The following is an 18,753-nucleotide window of genomic DNA, read 5'->3' as shown; positions in this document are numbered from 1 at the left end:
AAGCCCAGTGGCCGGCAGTGGGAGAAGATGGAGCGAGTTGGATTTTGTCCGAAATTCTGAAACATTTCTCATCGATGAAACATTTGATCTCCATACAGTTTTCTGTTTCCAAAACTAGAATCTGTAAAAAAACATGGTGGACTGCGTTTTGTAGACTTTAGGCTTTTCCAAAGTAAAAACAAAATGCGTTGTTTAGATGGAGTGCGAGGGCGAATTGTGTTATTGCATACGCGCATTTCACAGAGTAGGCGTTCCCTAACGAAAATATGCAAATTATGTTAGAACAGGCCAATAGGAGCTCGCTATCTCGTGCTTGCCTCTGCCCACCTCCTTGTTTGTTCGGGCCAATATGATTCATTTGCTCCCATTGGAAACGACAAGCTCTGATTTTTCTTGGGTTACTTTTAACAAATCTTTGGTGCCACTGGCACATGATTCCTCTGTTTACAGCACAGCCATCCGGTAAAAACATGGAGGACGCCACCAGCAGTAATCCTCAATCTATTGGATTTACAGAGAAATTAAAATCATGGCTGTCCTGGTCATGGACATACATATGTGCAGTTTGGTTTGCCATGGTTTTAACTATGATCTATGTTCTGCGAAGCCCCTTGAAACTGCAGGACACTCTTACCTCAGGTGAGTTAGCTAGCTAAAGTAACGTTAGCTGTAATGCAGAGCCATCAAATAATGGGCAAGCTAGCTAGATAGCTAATGTAACCAGCCTGCTAGCTAACAAATATACATCGAGAGACAGTGGATGAAGTGAAAGTTTGACAGTTCCATAGCCAGCATCTCAGGTTGTTTTTTTTGTATTAAATATTAGACAGCTATTAGACACCTAACTGACGTTTACTGTTATGCTTATGCATAACAACGAACCTGCTAGCTCGATCGCTAGTTTACATCATTCAAACTAGCAATGCATAGTGATTGCTAGAATTGCATGAGTTTCTTAGTCAGTGTGGCTATTCGCTAGAGACATAGCTAACAAGCTATATCTCTCTTCACCAATGGGCTACTTCAACCTCGCTAGCTAGCTACACGGACCCAGCACAGGCTCTGTCTGTAGTAGGCTCTGCATTATCAGCCTCTAAATTACGTTCAGTGTTATATCTGAATCCCAGTCATATTATTCAGTCAGGCCTGTGCAGTGTCATCAATTTGTGTGTTATGCATTTGATCTAACATACCTGTTGTTTCAGCATCTGTGTTCTTGAATACACTGACCCCTAAATTCTATGTGGCACTCACTGGAACATCCTCTCTCATCTCTGGCCTAATCTTGGTGAGTTGTGAAGATCACAGGGTTATTCACTGCATGGGGGTTGGTGAATATAGTTAGCCCTGGTTGTAGATTGGACACTCCACATTTGCAAATGTGCAGTTCAAATACCAACACCAAAGGGAACCTAGATGTGTTGTACACTTAGCTAGTGCACAATGATACGATTAAAATAAATGGCAATCAATTTCATTGTCAAGAAGATGTGTATACTGGTACATTGCTCTCTGTATGACTGGCCCAATCCCCTGCTTGCAGATATTTGAGTGGTGGTACTTTCGTAAGTATGGGACCTCGTTCATTGAGCAGGTGTCTGTTAGCCATCTGCGGCCTCTCCTAGGTGGGGTGGAGAGCAGCACGACCACTGGCCTGTTCTCCTCAGTCAACGGAGAGGCTGAGCCTAGACCCAGTGTCTCAGGTAAACATTTCACCGATAGTATGGTTCCCCAAACAGACCACAGACCTGGGTCGTAGTAATTAGTGCACAGCACACTGTAGCAAAATGTGCAGCAAAGCATTTTGCAATGGACAACAAAAAAAATGAGCATTTCTGATTGGACAAGTTCAGGTGCTCTCTCACTGTTTCAGTCCATTTTTCTTCCATTTGGTGGCCAGTGAATGTGTGACTCAGGTTTGCAAGGCCATCACTGTAATGACACTTGTCTTTTGCAGAGTGTAAAGTTTGGAGGAATCCTTTAAATCTATTCAGAGGAGCAGAATACAGCAGGTGACGTACATCCCCCACCACAGGATGTCACTCATCCTGAGTTTTAGCTACACTGGCCTTCTATCTAAAGTTAAATTGCTATTTATAAATACTTTGCTCCTAACACTCTTTATTTTGTACCCCTCTAAAGGTACACATGGGTGACTGGAAAAGAGCCTTTGACCTACTACGATATGAACCTGTCTGCTCAAGACCACCAGACCTTCTTCACTGGCGACACTCAGCAACTCAAGACTGAAGATACTGGTTTGAATCTAAGCTTTTCAACTGGTATATTATTATATATGAAAGCCAAAGTTTACATTTCTGGGAAAGAATAGAATCCTTCATTCTTTGTAAAAAGACTGCTTTGTGCCTTATTGGCCTGCGGACAGTCTTCTGGATCCATGTCTAGGCATTACGTTCAGTATTTTGTTAAATTTTTCTGTTCTCTTACAGTTATGCAGAAGGCCTGGAGGGAGAGAAATCCCCAAGCCCGGATCAGAGCAGCTTACCAGGCCATAGAGATGAACCACGAGTGAGTTCTACCGCCATGACAGTTTCGGTTGCGTTTCGAAGACCTTGCACGCTCATTTCGGGAAATCCAAAATTAATAGTCTTATTTAGGCCAAACAAGTATGTGTATTCTAGTAGAAGTAGAAAGCAAAGCAAGTGTCTTCCCTGTGGTTTTTAGGTGTGCTGCTGCCTATGTGCTCCTGGCTGAGGAGGAAGCTACCACCATCACAGAGGCTGAGCGCCTGTTCAAACAAGCCCTGCGGAGCGGTAAGAGAGAACAGAGAGTACAGGACCAAATCACAAGCCTCAGGCCTTTTGAAATCATTAGTTGGGGATGGGATTTTTGTAATTAAATGCAATACATTGCCTCTCTTGCATAGCTGGCAAAGACATCAACTTGCTGGTGTATATCAAACGCAGACTGGCCATGTGTGCACGCAAGCTGGGACGCATCAAGGAGGCAGTGAAAATGATGAGAGATGTGAGTGTTGCCATTTCCTTGACCAGGGGTGTTAAAATCAGGGCCTTGAGTTCTGCATTATGGCTGTTTATGCAGGTAACCTAGCAGTTACAGCATTGAGACAGGAACCAAAAGGTTGCTGGTTGAAATACCCAAGCCGACAAGGTGAAAAATCTGTCTGTTCCCTCGAGCGACCCTTTAAAAACAACACATTTCACTGTACCTATCCGGTGTATGTAAGATTTATTTTTATTGATTGAAGCCATTGATTGGCTAGAGGGAGAGTTCACTTACCTGGGATGCATTCAGTTCGCTTCAACGTTTGCTACATTGCGTGACGGTTTACATCGTTCTTAAACAGTCTTTGTGGAATGTTTTTGCTCCCGTGTTGGCGGGGTGTGGCCGGATCAATATGGGTGTGACCATCTGAAATCATAAAACTCCTGCAGCACACCATTCATAATCGCCCTCTGGGCTACCATAATCACAAAGCTTTTCAACCGGTCTTTCAGTACAGTACCATTTCCGTTGAATTCATCGTTTTACACTGTTTTGTCAATCTGAACGCAGCCCTGGTATTCGTCGCTGTTTAGAGGATAGAACAAACAGAAGTAATGTGGACCTGGAGGCTGTGATTTTTATTGTCCTGTCTAGTCCTCTTCTATGCACCTTTTAATACTGGTTAGTCCGGACACTTTATGATTCCTTCTCTCACTTACTGTTCCTTACTTTTTCCCAGTTAATGAAAGAATTCCCACTGTTGGGAATGTTGAATATACATGAAAATCTCCTAGAGGCGTTACTGGAGCTGCAGGCTTACGCTGACGTACAAGCAGTCCTTGCCAAATATGACGGTAAGCTATATGGCATGTAGCCAATGTTTTTATCCAAGGCGACAGTAATGAGTGTGTACATTTTTCATATTAGTGGGCCCAGCGTTAATCAAACCCACAATCCTGGCGTTGAAAGCCCCATGCTACCAACTGAACCCCGTAGGACCACGTGAGGAAAAACAGGGTTCCGGCCAACAAACGACAATGACTTTGAACCAGTCCTCTGTGTTCATGATTTCCAGACTCCTAGTTTGAGCTTAAAGTGAAATAACCATCATGTGTTCTCGTTGTAGACATCAGCTTGCCAAAGTCAGCTACTATATGCTACACGTCTGCACTGCTGAAAGCACGGGCTGTATCAGAGAAGTAAGTGTCCCCGTGGGGGAAATTTAGATTTTTAAGATCCGTTAGTAACCATTATTGTACAATTTTTATAAGACGTACAAAAACAGTATATTGCATGATCTATACTTGACAAGGATGCATCTCATTTTATAGGTCAGACAAGTAGCACGGGGGAATTCTGTCTACTAACAATCAATACTTTTTTGTGGGACGTCCAACTCTCTTTTTGTGACTGAAGTGCAGTATTACTTCTGTCTTAACATGGGTGTGTCTTTCTCTCTGTCTCTCTCTCTCTCCATACGTCCCAGGTTTTCTCCTGAGGCAGCGTCCCGGCGGGGCCTGAGCACTGCAGAGATGAACGCTGTGGAGGCTATACACAGAGCTGTGGAGTTCAACCCACATGTGCCAAAGGTCAGTCGAGACCTTCAGCCACAGATCTAGGATAAGCTTATGCTCTCCAAATCCTAACCTTGACCATTAATTGCAAGAAAGGTACATATCTAGAATCAGCTTAGCGTACCCTATCCAAGTCCGAACCTGAACAATTAGTGGGGGAAATGCAACAACTGATATGAATTTGTATGTTTTTTCCGTTAGTTTTATTTGAGCAAATTCTGTCATTTTTTTACAAACACAGGTGATGGCTATTTAGTTATTTTACTGTACTCCATTCTCTTCTGGGGTGATGGCAGCAGAGAGCATCAACGTCTCGACCAGAACTGTGCTGACTTTAGTACTTGTAAGGACCTAGGACAGCCAGCTGGTGTCAGTATTGCACTGCATCGTAAATGTAGCTGCTGTAGTCAGGACTGGACCTGTGAGCCACTACTCACTCTCTCTGTAGCACAGTAGAACACGGTGCCATGCACTTAGTGGATTTTTCCAAAGGTAAAACTATAAGCCTAATTATTATTCCATTAGCTATCTATCAGTTGACTATGAAGAGTTCCTGGTGAGATCTGGATCGTGTTCAGTAGGGCATACTGTAGCAAAATCTTTTGCAACAGAAAATACAAATCTGTATTTTTACTTCATAAGATCAGATAGTACATCCCCCGTTTCAAAATCTTTTCTACCTACTGAACAGGAACCTGAGGTGTAACCTCGTTGATCATGGACATGACTGGGCTGTACTCTGGTCTGGGTGACAACAAGGGGCCTTGATGTGTCCCCTGCAGTAGACAGACAGAAACAATTCCTGCACATCTCTTCCCACAGGGATTAGGGTTGGATGTCCTATAGTAAAACACACAATCCCCCACACACATACTCTCTCTCACACTCACTCACATACACAGAGGTCGCAGCCTCCCTACTGCGTGTGTGTGTGTGTGTGTGTGTGTGTGTGTGTGTGTGTGTGTGTGTGTGTGTGTGTGTGTGTGTGTGTGTGTGTGTGTGAGCTGCGATATGTGGCAGTCACAGGCAGCGAGGGGGAAACTCAGTGCTTTGATCCAGGCTTTGATGTGAGGGCCCTCATCCTGAGTGTCTCCCTGTCCCCCACCTCGCCCCAGGGGCATTGCTGCCCCCCTCTCTGTTCCCTTCTCAGCCCCCCTTTGCCCCCTCTCATTCCCCTGCCATGGCACTGACAAACAGGGTGGGTCAGACTATAAAGTAGTGATCCCAGAGATAGTGCACATCTACAGCACCTCTGCTTTCAACTGGTGTTACCCTAGACCCTTCTAACTAAACTCTGAACCTCGAAGCCAATTCCACTGCATTTTTTTCCACTGTCCCCCTCTAATCAAGGACTGATTTAGACCTGGGACACCAGGTGTGTGCAATGAATTATCAGGTAGAACCAAAAACCAGCAAGCTCCGGACCTCGTAGGGTAGAGTTGAATACCCCTGCTCTAGACCGTTGAGCTGGGAGAGACTAATATGTTCTAATATATATATATACACAATGCCTTCAGAAAGTATTCACACCCCTCGACTTTTTCTACATTTTGTTGTGATTCAATTTAGATTTTGTGTCACTGGCCTACACCATAATGTCAAAGTGGAATGATGTGAAACATTTTTACAAATTAATAAAAATGAAAAGCTGAAATGTCTTGAGTCAATTCAACCCCCAATTCAACCCCTTTTGTTATGGCAAGCCTAAATCAGTTCAGGAGTAAAAATGTGCTTAACAAGTCACATAATAAGTTGCATGGATAGTGTTTAACATGTCCTTTTTGAATGATTACCTCATCTCTGTACCCCACACATATATACAATTATCTGTAAGGTCCCTCAGTCAAGTAGTGAATTTCAAACACATAGACCAGGGAGGTTTTCCAATGCTTCACAAAGAAGGGCACCTATTGGTAGATGGGTAAGGGGAAGAAAAAAAAGAAGCAGGCATTGAATATCCCTTTGAGAATGGTGAAGTTATTAATTACACTTTGGATGGTGTATCAATACACCCAGTTACCTACAAACATACTGGTGTCCTTCCTAACTCCGTTGCCGGAGAGGAAAGAAACCGCTCACGGCCAGTTGTAACTTTAAATAGTTAAGAGTTTAATGGTAGTGAAAAAAACTGAGTATGGATCAACACCATTGTAGTTACTCAACAATACTAACCTAAATGCCTAAGTGAAAAGAAGCCTGTACAGAATAAAACAATTCCAAAACATGCATCCTGTTTGCAATAAAGCACTAAAAATATTTTTTTTTAAATGTGGCAAAGAAATGAACTTTGTTCTGAATACAAACCGTTATGTTTGGGGAAAATCCAACACACCACATCACTGAGTACCACTTTTCATATTTTCAAGCATGGTAGAGGCTGCGTCATGTTATAAGTATGCTTGTCACCGGCAAGGAGTGGACTAGGGAGTTTTTCAGGATTAAAAGAAACAGAATAGAGCTAAATTCAGGAAAAATCCTAGATTAAAACCTGGTTGTCGCCTTTTCACCAGACAAGTCAACATTCAGCAGGACAATAACATAAAACACAAGGCCAAATATACACTGGTGTTGCTTACCAAGATGACATTTAATGTTCCTGATTGGCCTAGTTATAGTTTGGACCTAAATTGGCTTGAAAATCTATGGCAAAGATGAATGTAACATATATTGGCTCAATGCTGTGAATACTTATATACATATCTGGATTTAATTTTCAATACATTTGCTAACATTTCTAAAAACATGTTTTCACTTTCATGGGGTATTGTGTGTAGATGGATGAGAATAGTTTTTATTTAATCTATTTTGAGTTCAGGCTGTAACACAACAAAATGTGGATTAAGCCATGGGGTATGAATACTTTCTGATGATACTGTATATTTTCTAATGGAATCAGGTATATATTTTTTCAGCGTGCGTTTGACAGGCCATTGCAAACATTTCTGCACTCGCACCTTTAACGGGGGGAAAAAAGTACAGGCTCAAGCAAGAGGTATGAAAGGTTCGCAGGAGTCAAATGAAAGCAATCAATCCAGTGATATTGAAGTGACCGGTGGATTTTGCACCCCTCAAACACAGGAAATAGATGGCTGCGACTGACTTAACATGGCGACTTTTAAAGAGTTGTGCCTGTCGCATTGTCCTCAGGAGCGTGGGAGTGAAGCAGGTTCTTTCAGCCTCAGCCGCGTCAAGTCAATTCATTGAATCCGCTAGAGGTTGGGTGCTTTGGTCTTCTTATAGTCAAAGCTTTTGAGATTATGCAGTGGGATTATTTCCTGGTCTAAATGATTTGTGTCAGACTTGTCTTTATGTATTTATTTATTGGTCAAGGTGAGTCCCATTTGAGATCTTATCAAGATCCGGTGTGTATCTCTTTCACAAGGGACCCCTGTCCTTGTCTGTCTAAATGGTCAGTGAGTGCACCTGTAGTCGTAGAGCCCGAGGCATGCCTGGCGTGGGCTGTTTTCTGCCCAGCAGCCAGTGTTCACACACAGATACCAGTTGTTCACTGGACTGGAGCGAGCAGCTCTGGCTCTGTTGTGGGTGGGCTTCCATTCCCAGCAGCTTCCCCGCATTCCCCTGCTTCAATCAACGAGCGAGACCCCCCCCCCGATTCCTCCCACCGGCCTCGGCAACGTGACCCCTCAGCAGTCAGTCAGTCCACCAGCCAGCCCCCACCAGGCAGCCTTGGAAGAGTGGTGTAATGAAGGCAAGATTTATGGGCATTCTGGGAGGTCAGGCGTGGGGAGTGTTAGGGCCAGCATCGCAGCAGGCCTGAGGGGATTATATATGGACATCACGCTACATCACATGAGCAGACTGCACTAAATGCTCCACACACCCAGCTGTTTCAGTGCTCAACCTCTTAACCGCTCTGCTCGCCACTTTTTTCTTGTCTGTCCCAATCAGTCTCGCTCTCCCTCTCTCTCTCTCTCTCTCTCTCTCTCTCTCCAAGGAACAGTAGAATAGTTGACAAACCGGACAGAGGGAAGCCTGTATGGCTGGTCCAGTGTTAAGGACACCTGAATGTGTTTTATATTTGGCACACTCCTGTGGTTAACACTTCCTCGCGCATTTGGAGTGTGCTGCTTTGTGCCTGGTAGCCTATGTTGTGGCGATGGCCTCCTCGGCCTTGTTCAGAATTCAGGTGGATGGAGGCTTGACTTAGGTCAAGTGTGATCCAACACTGCACTGGAGGAAACGGGCGGCAGTAAGAAGTGCCTTGGCACAGCTGTAGCGTCAGCTCACCTTCACCAGTTCCTAACCTTAATCATTGGAAGGAACGATACAAAACGTACCTTCTTTTTTTTTAGATCAGTTTCTCGGGTCAATATCATCCTCCAGCATCCGTCCAGTTCAGTCCGCCGCTACCTTCGGGTGACCTAACATGACAGATGGCCTCAGAGGTCACCTATCCTTCAACAGCACCGTGAGCCAATGAGACGGTGGCTGGATGTCGTTGACTTGTTCCATTGTGCTAAATGCCGAAGATTAAAATCGGAGGGAGGCTTATGAGTTATGCTCCGGCGTATGAGTGTTCCAAGATAAAAGAGGAACGTCAATGAAACTCGATCCCTTCATCAAAGAGGCGACTGGTGAAGGGGGGGGGGGGAACGGAGGAGGGAGGCAGCGCAGAGGGCCGAGGTGTTACCCACCCTTATGCCAGTGCATGCCAGGAAGGACAGCTGCCAGTCAAATGCTTTGGTAACCATCACCTCTACCCTTATTAAACACACTGGTATACCTGGTTAAAAGTGCTGCTTCTAACAGAATGAAGTATGCTCAGCATCTATATAGCAGGCCTCTCCAACCCTGATCCCGGAGAGCTACCACGTAGATTTTCGCTCCAACCCTAATCTTGCACACCCGATTCTAATAATTAGCTGGTTGAAAAGCTGAATCAGGCTAGTTACAACTGGGGTTGGAGCGTAAACCTACAGAAGGGTAGCTCTCCAGGGACAGGGTGGGAGAGCCCTGATCTATACAGTAAGCCTAAGTGCTGACTGGCGTAAAAGTCTAAAATTTGGCGGGGACATGAAAGTCGCGCACGCCATTGAACGACTGCATCTCAAATAAATCACTGCAGCGAGGAGTGGAGTGCGCTGAAAATGTCTTTAAAAAGTGCTAGGCACTCAATCTCAAAAACGTGAAACTCACAGACTGTTATCCACGCATAACCAATCAGCATCATATTCATGCAGACACACTGTAGCCAGCCAGCTAACACACCAGCTAACTGTCCCTGAGGGAAGAGGAGAGCAGTGCAGAGACCCTGGGTGCAGCCTCCTGGGCAAGCAGGGTGGCTCTGGGCTGCTATGCACTGGGCTGGCTGGCTGGCTGAGCCTGTGACCATGGGGGAGATTAAACAGGATTAGCTTTAGGGTAACCTTCCCAAAGTGTCAGTCTAAGACCCATAGTCCTGTGAAGCAGGCTGCCTGGGAATCCAGAAGGCCCAACCCCAACGGTCCCTGCTGGCCCCACAGCCCAGGGGACCAGTTCAGAGGGGATTAACGCCACTGCCACGCCGCCACACACACACAGTCCAGACACGGAGGAAAGTCGGCAGCACCACACAGCATAGCCTGACTCGGTGGGAGGAACTCACAAGGGGAGTTTACACTCTGAAACTAACAGTAAAAGAGAAGAGAGAGGCTTTAGATTTCCCCCACTTGAACAATTGCAAAACAAGGGCCCTCAACAAATGCCTCACGAGGAAAAGTATATTTCAGTCTATCGGTCAGATAGCCTTAGCCTAGGGAGTTATTGCTCAACAGGATATGGATGAAGTGCTGACTAATTCCCATTCAAATAAATGAACTACACTGCCCTTGTCTTCCTTGCACTCACATTCACACTTCTCTCTGCTGAACAGCACAAATTTTGCAGATTGCGACTGTTATTGCGAAATGCGGTTGTTTACCTCGCGCCGGTTGTAAGCCACCCTGGATAAGAGCGTCTGCTGCTGAACTATGCCAACGCCTTTGCCTGTAATGTACTGTAATGGCGTTGTCTCCTGTCTGCCTCTCTGTCTGTAGTATTTATTAGAGATGAAGAGTCTGATCCTGCCTCCAGAGCACATCCTGAAGAGGGGGGACAGCGAGGCGGTGGCCTACGCCTTCTTTCACCTGCAGCACTGGAAGAGGGCCGAGGGAGCCTTAAACCTGCTGCACTGCACCTGGGAAGGCAGTACGTACTGGGACATTGATTGATTGTTTGATGAATTAGTAGGTTGATTAATTCATTCATTGCATTTCTGGTACTCGCATTAAAAAAAAGAGTTGACATTTAAAATCTATGCATGTACATGCTTGATGTGTTTTTCTGCATTTCTCTCCTGCCCCTGAAGCTTTTCGGATAATTCCCTACCCTCTAGAGAAGGGTCACCTGTTTTACCCCTACCCTGGGTGCACAGAAACAGCAGATCGGGAACTGCTGCCCTGTAAGTAGTAGGACAAGTTACTACTATACAGTATACTCAATGCAATGGTCAATTCTGATGATAATATGTGCCTCTATCTCTCTCTTCTCCTCTCTCTCTGTCCCCCCCCCCCCTCTCGTTCTCTTCTACAGCCTTCCACGAGGTGTCTGTGTACCCAAAGAAAGAGCTTCCCTTCTTCATCCTCTTCACAGCGGGCCTTTGTTCGTTCACTGCCATGCTGGCCATGCTCACACACCAGTTTCCTGAGCTCATGGGCGTCTTTGCCAAAGCAGTAAGTCGTGCAATTCTCTTCCACTGATCGTTTTGGATGTTGGAGGTAATATTTACTGTGGACCGCTTCACATGGCTTTTCATGTTACATTCACTGAATGAATACTTGATGGTCATTTGGGCTAGCAAAAAAACAAGGTTGTCAATATATAAATGGAATCTGGATGTGGTATTTCTCTGCTTTGTGATCACATTTCTCAGGAGTTGCAGAGGTGTGGCATTGACATATCCTAGTATAGAAAATACCATTAACCTAGAGTGATTTGCTGATATCGAACTGGATCCGTTTTAAATTTAGAAGCGTTTTAATGGGAACGATTAAATTCTTAAGACCTGTTGTATGCGTGTTATTATTCTCATGTACTCTGACCCAGTTGTCCTCTTGTGTAGTCGCTGCCTCTCACCTCTGTCAACAACGAGGCTCATGGGATGCCTGGGTCTGATTTTGTATGTGGCTCCTGTGTCTTTCACAGCACAGCGCTAGAGCAATACAGCCAGAATCTCTTAAGATATAAGATTTAATATTGTATTATTTAATAGAGTTGTTTTTGCCTCCACGGTGTGAGAATGAAATCTAGCATAACCATATCCTGTTTTCTGAGTAGATTCCTAGAGTACTGTACTGTATGACTTGGCGCAAAAGCAGCATCTCCAACTAAGCCCTGTCCCAGCCAGGTAGTTCCTAGTACACTCATGTATTGGATAGCAGGACTTGAAGATCATCCACAGAGCAACAGCTAAGAGGGCCATCTCTTGATTTAGACTTTGGGATTTAGTGATTTAGTTCAGACTAGATAAGTCACGTGGGCCTTTCTCAACCAGAACAGGCTAGTCTTGCGTCATCTCACTTCCCAGTTCCAAGTCTATTGAGAAAGCTGGAAATGTAGGTTGAGAACAAGCGAGCAATACCTTCGCTCAGCAGCACCGTACTTGGCTACTATAGCAGACCTGAAGAGGAAACTTGCTTTGATGACACCGGTTTTCCACAGAGCCGCACCCTGTCAGGAGGGTCTCCAGGGAATGTGGAGGTTAAGGTTCAAGATGATAGAGTGTGCCTGTCACTACCAGAACAGGTTAACACCTCCATGCAGTCCTTCTCAAAGGGCTGTTTTCCAGCCCAGGCTCAGTTGCCTAATGCACCGTGCCTGTTAAACATCAAAAGTAAAGAACTGCAGTCCAATTGCCCCCATAGCCCATTTCACAGAGCCCCTTTTCCCGCACATTATGGGAATATATGGGGGCCGAAAGAGCGTAAGCCAGCAGCTGATAACACAATCCAACATAGTCTTACAGCACGCGCATTAGTTCCAGGGTTTAAGCATTGGGTTTGATGTATGTGATTTAGTCCCTTGTTTATTTATAAGACAGTGTGGCAGACTGTCAGTGTTTCTGTTTTTAGCTTGTTTGGCTAGGCCCTCTCTCACGCTAATCCTCTGTTTACGGTGGCCCTGTTTATTAGCTCTCACTTTACACAGCAGAGCAGGGCCATTAGCCTGGGCAAAAACAAGTCCGCAGAGACCGCCTGGCACTCACACTTTTGTTATGGGAAAGACTGCCTCTAGATAACACTTTTACAGCGCAGTGGAGAGCCTGGTTTGTGTAAGGGCCAGATAGAGACACTCCATGAAAGCCTCGGAGGCTGGAGGGAGGGGAACGGCCCAGGCCCACACCGTTCTCTAACGAAAAAACGAGATTTCTGCTGAAGAGGATAACAAAAATCCCCGGCCTGAAACAGGACAGTGGGGGTGACCCCCCCCCCCCCCCCACGCTTCCTCATTATCTACTCCTAGCCCTACTAAATAGCAGCCATGTCATGGAGGATGGATGTTGTTTTCAAAGTCTTCAGGAATAGGTGACTGAGTGGTATGACAAGAGAGCGTTTATTTTTTATATACACTACATGACCAGAAGGATGTGAACACCTGCTCGTCAAACATCTCATGCCAAAAGCATGGGCATTAAAATGGAGTTGGTCAGGGCTCTGTGCAGGCCAGTCATGTTATTCCACAGTGATGTCGACCAACCATTTCTGTATGGACCTCCCTTTATGCACTGGGGCATTGTCATGCTGAAACGGGAAAGGACCTTCCCCCAAACTGTTGCCACAAAGCTGGAATGTCATTATATGCTGTAGCGTTAAGGGGCCTAGCCCGAACCATGAAAAACAGCTGCAGACCATTATTCCTCATCCACCAAACTTTACAGTTAGCACTATGCATTGGGGCAGGTAGCGTTCTCCTGGCATCCGTCAAACCCAGATTCATTCGTCGGACTGCAAGATGGTGAAGTGTGATTCATCACTCCAGAGAACGTGTTTCCACTGCTCTTGAGTCCAATGGCGACGAACTTTACACCACTCCAGCCAACGCTTGGCATTGCACATGGTGATCTTAGGCTTGTGTGCGGCTGCTCGGCCGTGGAAACCCATTTCATGAAGTTCCTGACAACAGTTCTTGTGCTGAAGTTGGTTCCAGAGACAGTTTGGAACTCGGTAGTGAGTGTTGCAACCGAGGACAGGCAATTTTTACGCGCTACACGCTTCAGCTCTCAACGGTCCCGTTCTGTGAGCTTGTGTGGCCTACCACTTTGCGGCTGAACCGTTTTTGCTCCTATACGTTTCCACTTCACAATAACAGCACTTACAGTTGACCAGGACAGCCCTAACGGGACAGGAATTTGACAAATTGATTTGTTGGAAAGGTGGCATCCTATGACGGTACCACGTTGAAAGTCACTGAGCTCTTCGGTAAGGCCATGCTACTGCCAATGTTTGTCTATGGAGATTACATGACTGTGTGCTCAATTGTATACACCTGTCAGCAACTGGTGTGGCTGAAACAGCCAAATCCACTAATTTGAAGGCGTATCCACATACTTTTGTATATATAGTGTATCTTATTTGACTGGGTGTTTTTAAACACTTTGACACATCTGACTCATGGTCACTGCACGCTGTTTGGTCTGGGTGGACGTGTCTGTAGACTTGTGATTATTGAAATGTTTACCTAAAGGCTTGTTTTTATAAACGCAAGCAAATAGTTGGACAAAATACCTTTCAACAAAATAATGTGTGAAGACCACACTCAATAACTTTCCACTTTGCAGACCTGAATTTGGAAAAAACCTTGATCAATTGGGCTAATATCTTATGTTTTCAAAATATTTTCCATTCCTGTTGTTGCACTAGGCATGAGGACTCGCCTCTGTCTGTCAAGTTGGGCAGTGTCATCGCTGTCGGTTGAGACTCAACGCATTGGGGGAGAGAGACCCATGGCATTGCATGCTTAAGCGTTGGCCGTGGTTCCAGATACTAGAGCAAAATGCTGTGGCCTTGCTTCTCCTATCCTGTCACAACCATCTGTTCACCTCGCAAACGTATTGCTTCATAAACACATTCAAGTGTTGTTTATGGTGGATTTAACTATTGGGGTTGAAACATTTTTTCAGATATGCGACCACGGGCCAATTGCAATTGGTTAAGCTGGACATGGAGGCCTCAACAAGGGTTTATGGGTCTCCTCTCTCCTTGCTTATTTGTTTTGGGAGAGCGTTTTATAGAATTAGACCTTGGATCCCTAGGGTGTAGTAGTGATCCAAGCGTTGGTATTCAACCCTAGATGAAGGGTACATTCTAACATGCCCCCTCAGTACAACGCGCCAGGCCAGTGCCTGTCATCTCACGTTTGATTTCACCGTACCCCACAGCAGTCTGTGTAGTTTGTTGAATACAGGGGAATAGCAGTTGTCAGAATTCAAAATGAAAGTGTGTTCATTTCTGTTCATCAGTTATATCGTATTGGGGTAGCCACCCCCCAGTAGGCCAATGCCACGTCATGGCATTGTAAGAAATATAGTTATAGCACATGTGCAATTGTGTTATTGTTGTGACTGAGCTTGTAAAGATATACATGTATAAAGATAGAGCTGTGTGGTATGATTTGGGATGGTGTAGGCCCCTCAAACTGAACTCTAAGACCTCAAAGCCAGTTCCACTGCATTTTTTTCCATTGTCCCACTCTAATCAGGGACGGATTTTAGACCTGAGACGCCAGGTGTGTGCAATTAATTATCAGGTAGTACAGAAAACCAGCCGTCTCCGGACCTCGTAGGGTAGGAGTTGAGTCCCCCTTGTGTAGGCTATTGAAAGCAGTGTATTGAAATATCTTTGTTTCTTTCGTTCCTCAGTTCTTCAGCACCCTATTCGCACCCCTGGGTTTCTTCGCTGACAAGATGGAGAGCTTCATGCCGTCCAGTTTTTGGCATCAGCTGACTCGAATCTGACCCCATCACACACACACACGCACGCACACCCCACATACACAAACACACTCCTCAGACAGCAACACTTCAAAACTATAGACAGAAATGTTTGCTCTCCTGTCTTCAGCATTTACACAGACTTTTGGGAATGATTCTGTTGGCGAAGTCTTGTATCATGAGACAGATTTTTTTTTTTTTAAGTAAACGTTTACCAGATATTCACACAGTCATTCATTTTTTTATTATTATCATTATTATATGAACTTGAAGTTACTTTGAGTAACACAGAATGGTAAATTGAGAGTATTTCAACCCACAGTTTACTCCCAAGTCTGGCCTCGAAATTGGGCCATTCTCTCATAGATGAAGTGCCGAAACAATAAGTGAAACAACAAATGAATGATTCTAAATGAGCACACAATTATTTCATTTTTTTTCTTTATTTTGGAGTGCAGTGACGGTTCACGTTTCATCATTCTGAAAGCTAACACTACAGTTCCTACTCTGTTCTATTTGCGCTTGATAATATCTGGCCAAATGTATTGCTTCTGTTAGCTGGTGCAACAGGAGCAATGAGAGAGGTAAAGAAGAGGAGAAACGGTACTAGAAGGCCTGTTTTCCATGATCACAGTTATGTACAGACACATTTCTGTTCACTAGAACAAAGTATGTGTGTCAAAAGAGTACATGCCAGTTGAGATGGGTAAAAATAAATAAATAAAGCATAACCTTTTTGGTACATAGTTTTCCTATGGGGTCAGAATTTGTGATTTACTGCCTCACCCTGTCTGTGGTGTATGCAACGCCTGCAACGTTTTGCCAGTTGTTGCTACGGCATGCCACCTCAGTATTATATCACTCTAGCCCCTCAGACGTAGCATGATAATGTAAATGGGATATTGACTGGTCACGGCATGGGCAGTCATGGCATCACTCACAGCCAATTACATAACGGAAAGCTGCATTTCTAGTTTCTCCTCTATGAGTTGGAGGCAACTCGTATTGCTCAGGTGTTATGGGCAGTGTTTAACTTGGGCAGGAGCTCACCGGAGCTGGGTACCGGCACCGGCATGTTCTACTACTTGAGCTCCTGTTCCTCTTTATAAAATATTAGCTCAAAAGTATTGTGGAGCTCCTGCACTTACATATAAACAGTACCGGCACCCAACATGAGTACCGGCACCTATTTCAGTTCAAGTCAAGCACTGGTTATGGGGCAATAGCAATCACAACAGGACACTTTGTTTGAAGTACTGTATGATCTCACTTTATCCTCATCAGCAAATACTCTGAACCATGATCGAAGACTAGTCAATAGCCAATATATTGTGGCAGGACTTGAATAGCATGAAGTGCCTCACTGGCTCGACAGACAGATTGGAAATAATCGGCTTGACAAAATGGAAAGACATTGCCCACGATACTGCCAGATATTTATTGTATTGAACCAACGTTGCGGGCATACAGTGCCTTATTCACCGGGGAGGACCAGTGGTGTCAGAACACGCTCATTCATTTGCTAATTCCTTCAACTGTGTTATACGTTTGAGTGTACATGAACCCAATCATGAGTCAAGGCAGCAGTGAGAGCTGACCGTTTATTGGTTGCTGGTGGTGCGTTGGCATCACGGTCAATTATCACACATTGCTTGAGCAGCACTAATAATTGGTTTGCTTACATTCAACGTGTGTGTCAAAGCCATCAACATTCCTACCCGGCTATACTGTGCACTATCTGGGTGTACTTACTGTGCACTATTTTAATTCCATACTGTTGGATTATATTTGAGTAACATGATGAAATGCTGAAGACAGAAGTCATAATATTTGACCTAACTACCATATGATGAGTTGGATAGCTCACAATAAATTGGTTATTGAATGTCATTTTAATGTGTTTTGTGTTTGAAATTTTCTTGTACATTGTGAACAAATCCCCCCAAAAATAAAAACGATTCAAGATGGAATTTGTTTCTATGATTGTCTTTGGAATGTGGGCCTAGGAGGCTCTATGGTTTACCTAGACGGAGAACATACATGCAAAACAAGTCCAGACTACCTGGGTCTTTCTATAATGGGGGCCAATGTGTGGCATCAAGGTCACATTTTCTGAAAGGTTTGATATGCATTTAAATGTGATTTTCTTGCAGCTTCTCTTGTGTAGTTACAGGAATAAGAGTCTAGATGGACACAATGAGATCGTAACTCCTAGCAACAACAAAGCATCTACATGTCTTTCAAAATGTCATATGAAACATGGACACTGCATGTTTCTTTGTCATGCCTAGTAACTAGGTCTGTTTGTGCTTTAGACAACTTCTCCATCATTTATAGTCATGCTAAACCTTCCAGGGGAATGAAAAGGATAAACAACAGTGTTTCTATCGTTTTTAATAGTTGATATAATCATTCCATTCAATAATCATTCCATTCAATATTATAATACAATATGTTCTGTCAACATAATCATTGACAATAATAATAATAACAATAACCAATGATAAAAGCATTATAATCACTAAACTCTTCAAGCTGAGTGTGTGTGTTAAAACTAGACATCCCATTCTTAGACATCACCCTAGACCCACTCCAATAAGCATATCGCCCCAACAGATCCACAGATGACGCAATCTCAATTACACTCCACACTGCCCTTTCCCACCTGGATAAAAGGAACACCTACACTACCATTCAAAAGTTTGGGGTCACTTAGATGTCCTGTTTTTTTTTAAAGAAAAGCACTTTTTTTCCTCTCCAAAATACAGTGTAGACATTGTTAATGTTGTAAATAACTATTGTAGCTGGAAATGGATGATTTTGAATGGAATATCTACATAGGCGTACAGAGGCCCGTTATCAGCAACCATCACTCCTGTGTTCCGATGGCACGTTGTGTTAGCTAATCCAAGTTTATCCGAGGAGGACAACATCCCATCGAGTTCGAGAAAGAGACGCCTCACAAGTCCTAAACTGGAAGCTTCATTAAATAGTACCCGCAAAACACCAGCCAGTTTAGGACTTGTGAGGCGTCTCTTTCTCAAACTCGACACTCTAATGTACTTGTCTTCTTGCTCAGTTGTGCACCGGGGCCTCCCACTCCTCTTTCTATTCTGGTTAGGGACAGTTTGTGCTGTTCTGTGAGGGAGTAGTACACAGCGTTGTACGAGATCTTCAGTTTCTTGGCAATTTCTCTCATGGAATAGCCTTCATTTCCCAAAATAAGAATAGACTTGACGAGTTTCA

The 18,753-nt window shown here is 44.3% G+C and overlaps 1 protein-coding gene across 3 annotated transcripts; it reads left to right on the top strand.

Moving 5' to 3' along the window:
• The first annotated feature begins 30 nt into the window (after positions 1–30).
• LOC135542258 (suppressor of tumorigenicity 7 protein-like) lies at positions 31–17,477 on the top strand. Of its 3 annotated transcripts, none has more exons than XM_064969092.1 (15): positions 40–639; positions 1,206–1,288; positions 1,544–1,703; positions 1,958–2,012; positions 2,143–2,258; positions 2,451–2,529; positions 2,686–2,774; positions 2,888–2,988; positions 3,707–3,821; positions 4,094–4,166; positions 4,454–4,556; positions 10,577–10,727; positions 10,888–10,980; positions 11,112–11,251; positions 15,436–17,477. In XM_064969092.1, exons 1-15 carry the CDS (start codon positions 432–434, stop codon positions 15,529–15,531), a joined length of 1,662 nt encoding a protein of 553 aa, XP_064825164.1. In that variant the 5' UTR covers positions 40–431; the 3' UTR covers positions 15,532–17,477. The 3 variants fall into 3 exon arrangements, with proteins under 3 accessions (XP_064825165.1, XP_064825164.1, XP_064825163.1); XM_064969091.1 differs by having other exon boundaries at positions 41–639; positions 2,143–2,282; XM_064969093.1 differs by lacking the exons at positions 11,112–11,251; positions 15,436–17,477 and having other exon boundaries at positions 31–639; positions 2,143–2,282; positions 10,577–10,765; positions 10,888–10,978.
• The last annotated feature ends 1,276 nt before the right edge of the window (positions 17,478–18,753 follow it).

This window comes from Oncorhynchus masou, chromosome 6 (genome assembly GCF_036934945.1).
Source record: "Oncorhynchus masou masou isolate Uvic2021 chromosome 6, UVic_Omas_1.1, whole genome shotgun sequence".
Lineage (NCBI taxonomy): Eukaryota > Metazoa > Chordata > Actinopteri > Salmoniformes > Salmonidae > Oncorhynchus > Oncorhynchus masou.
Note: the sequence above shows the minus strand (reverse complement) of the source record. Positions and strands in the feature narration are given on the sequence as shown.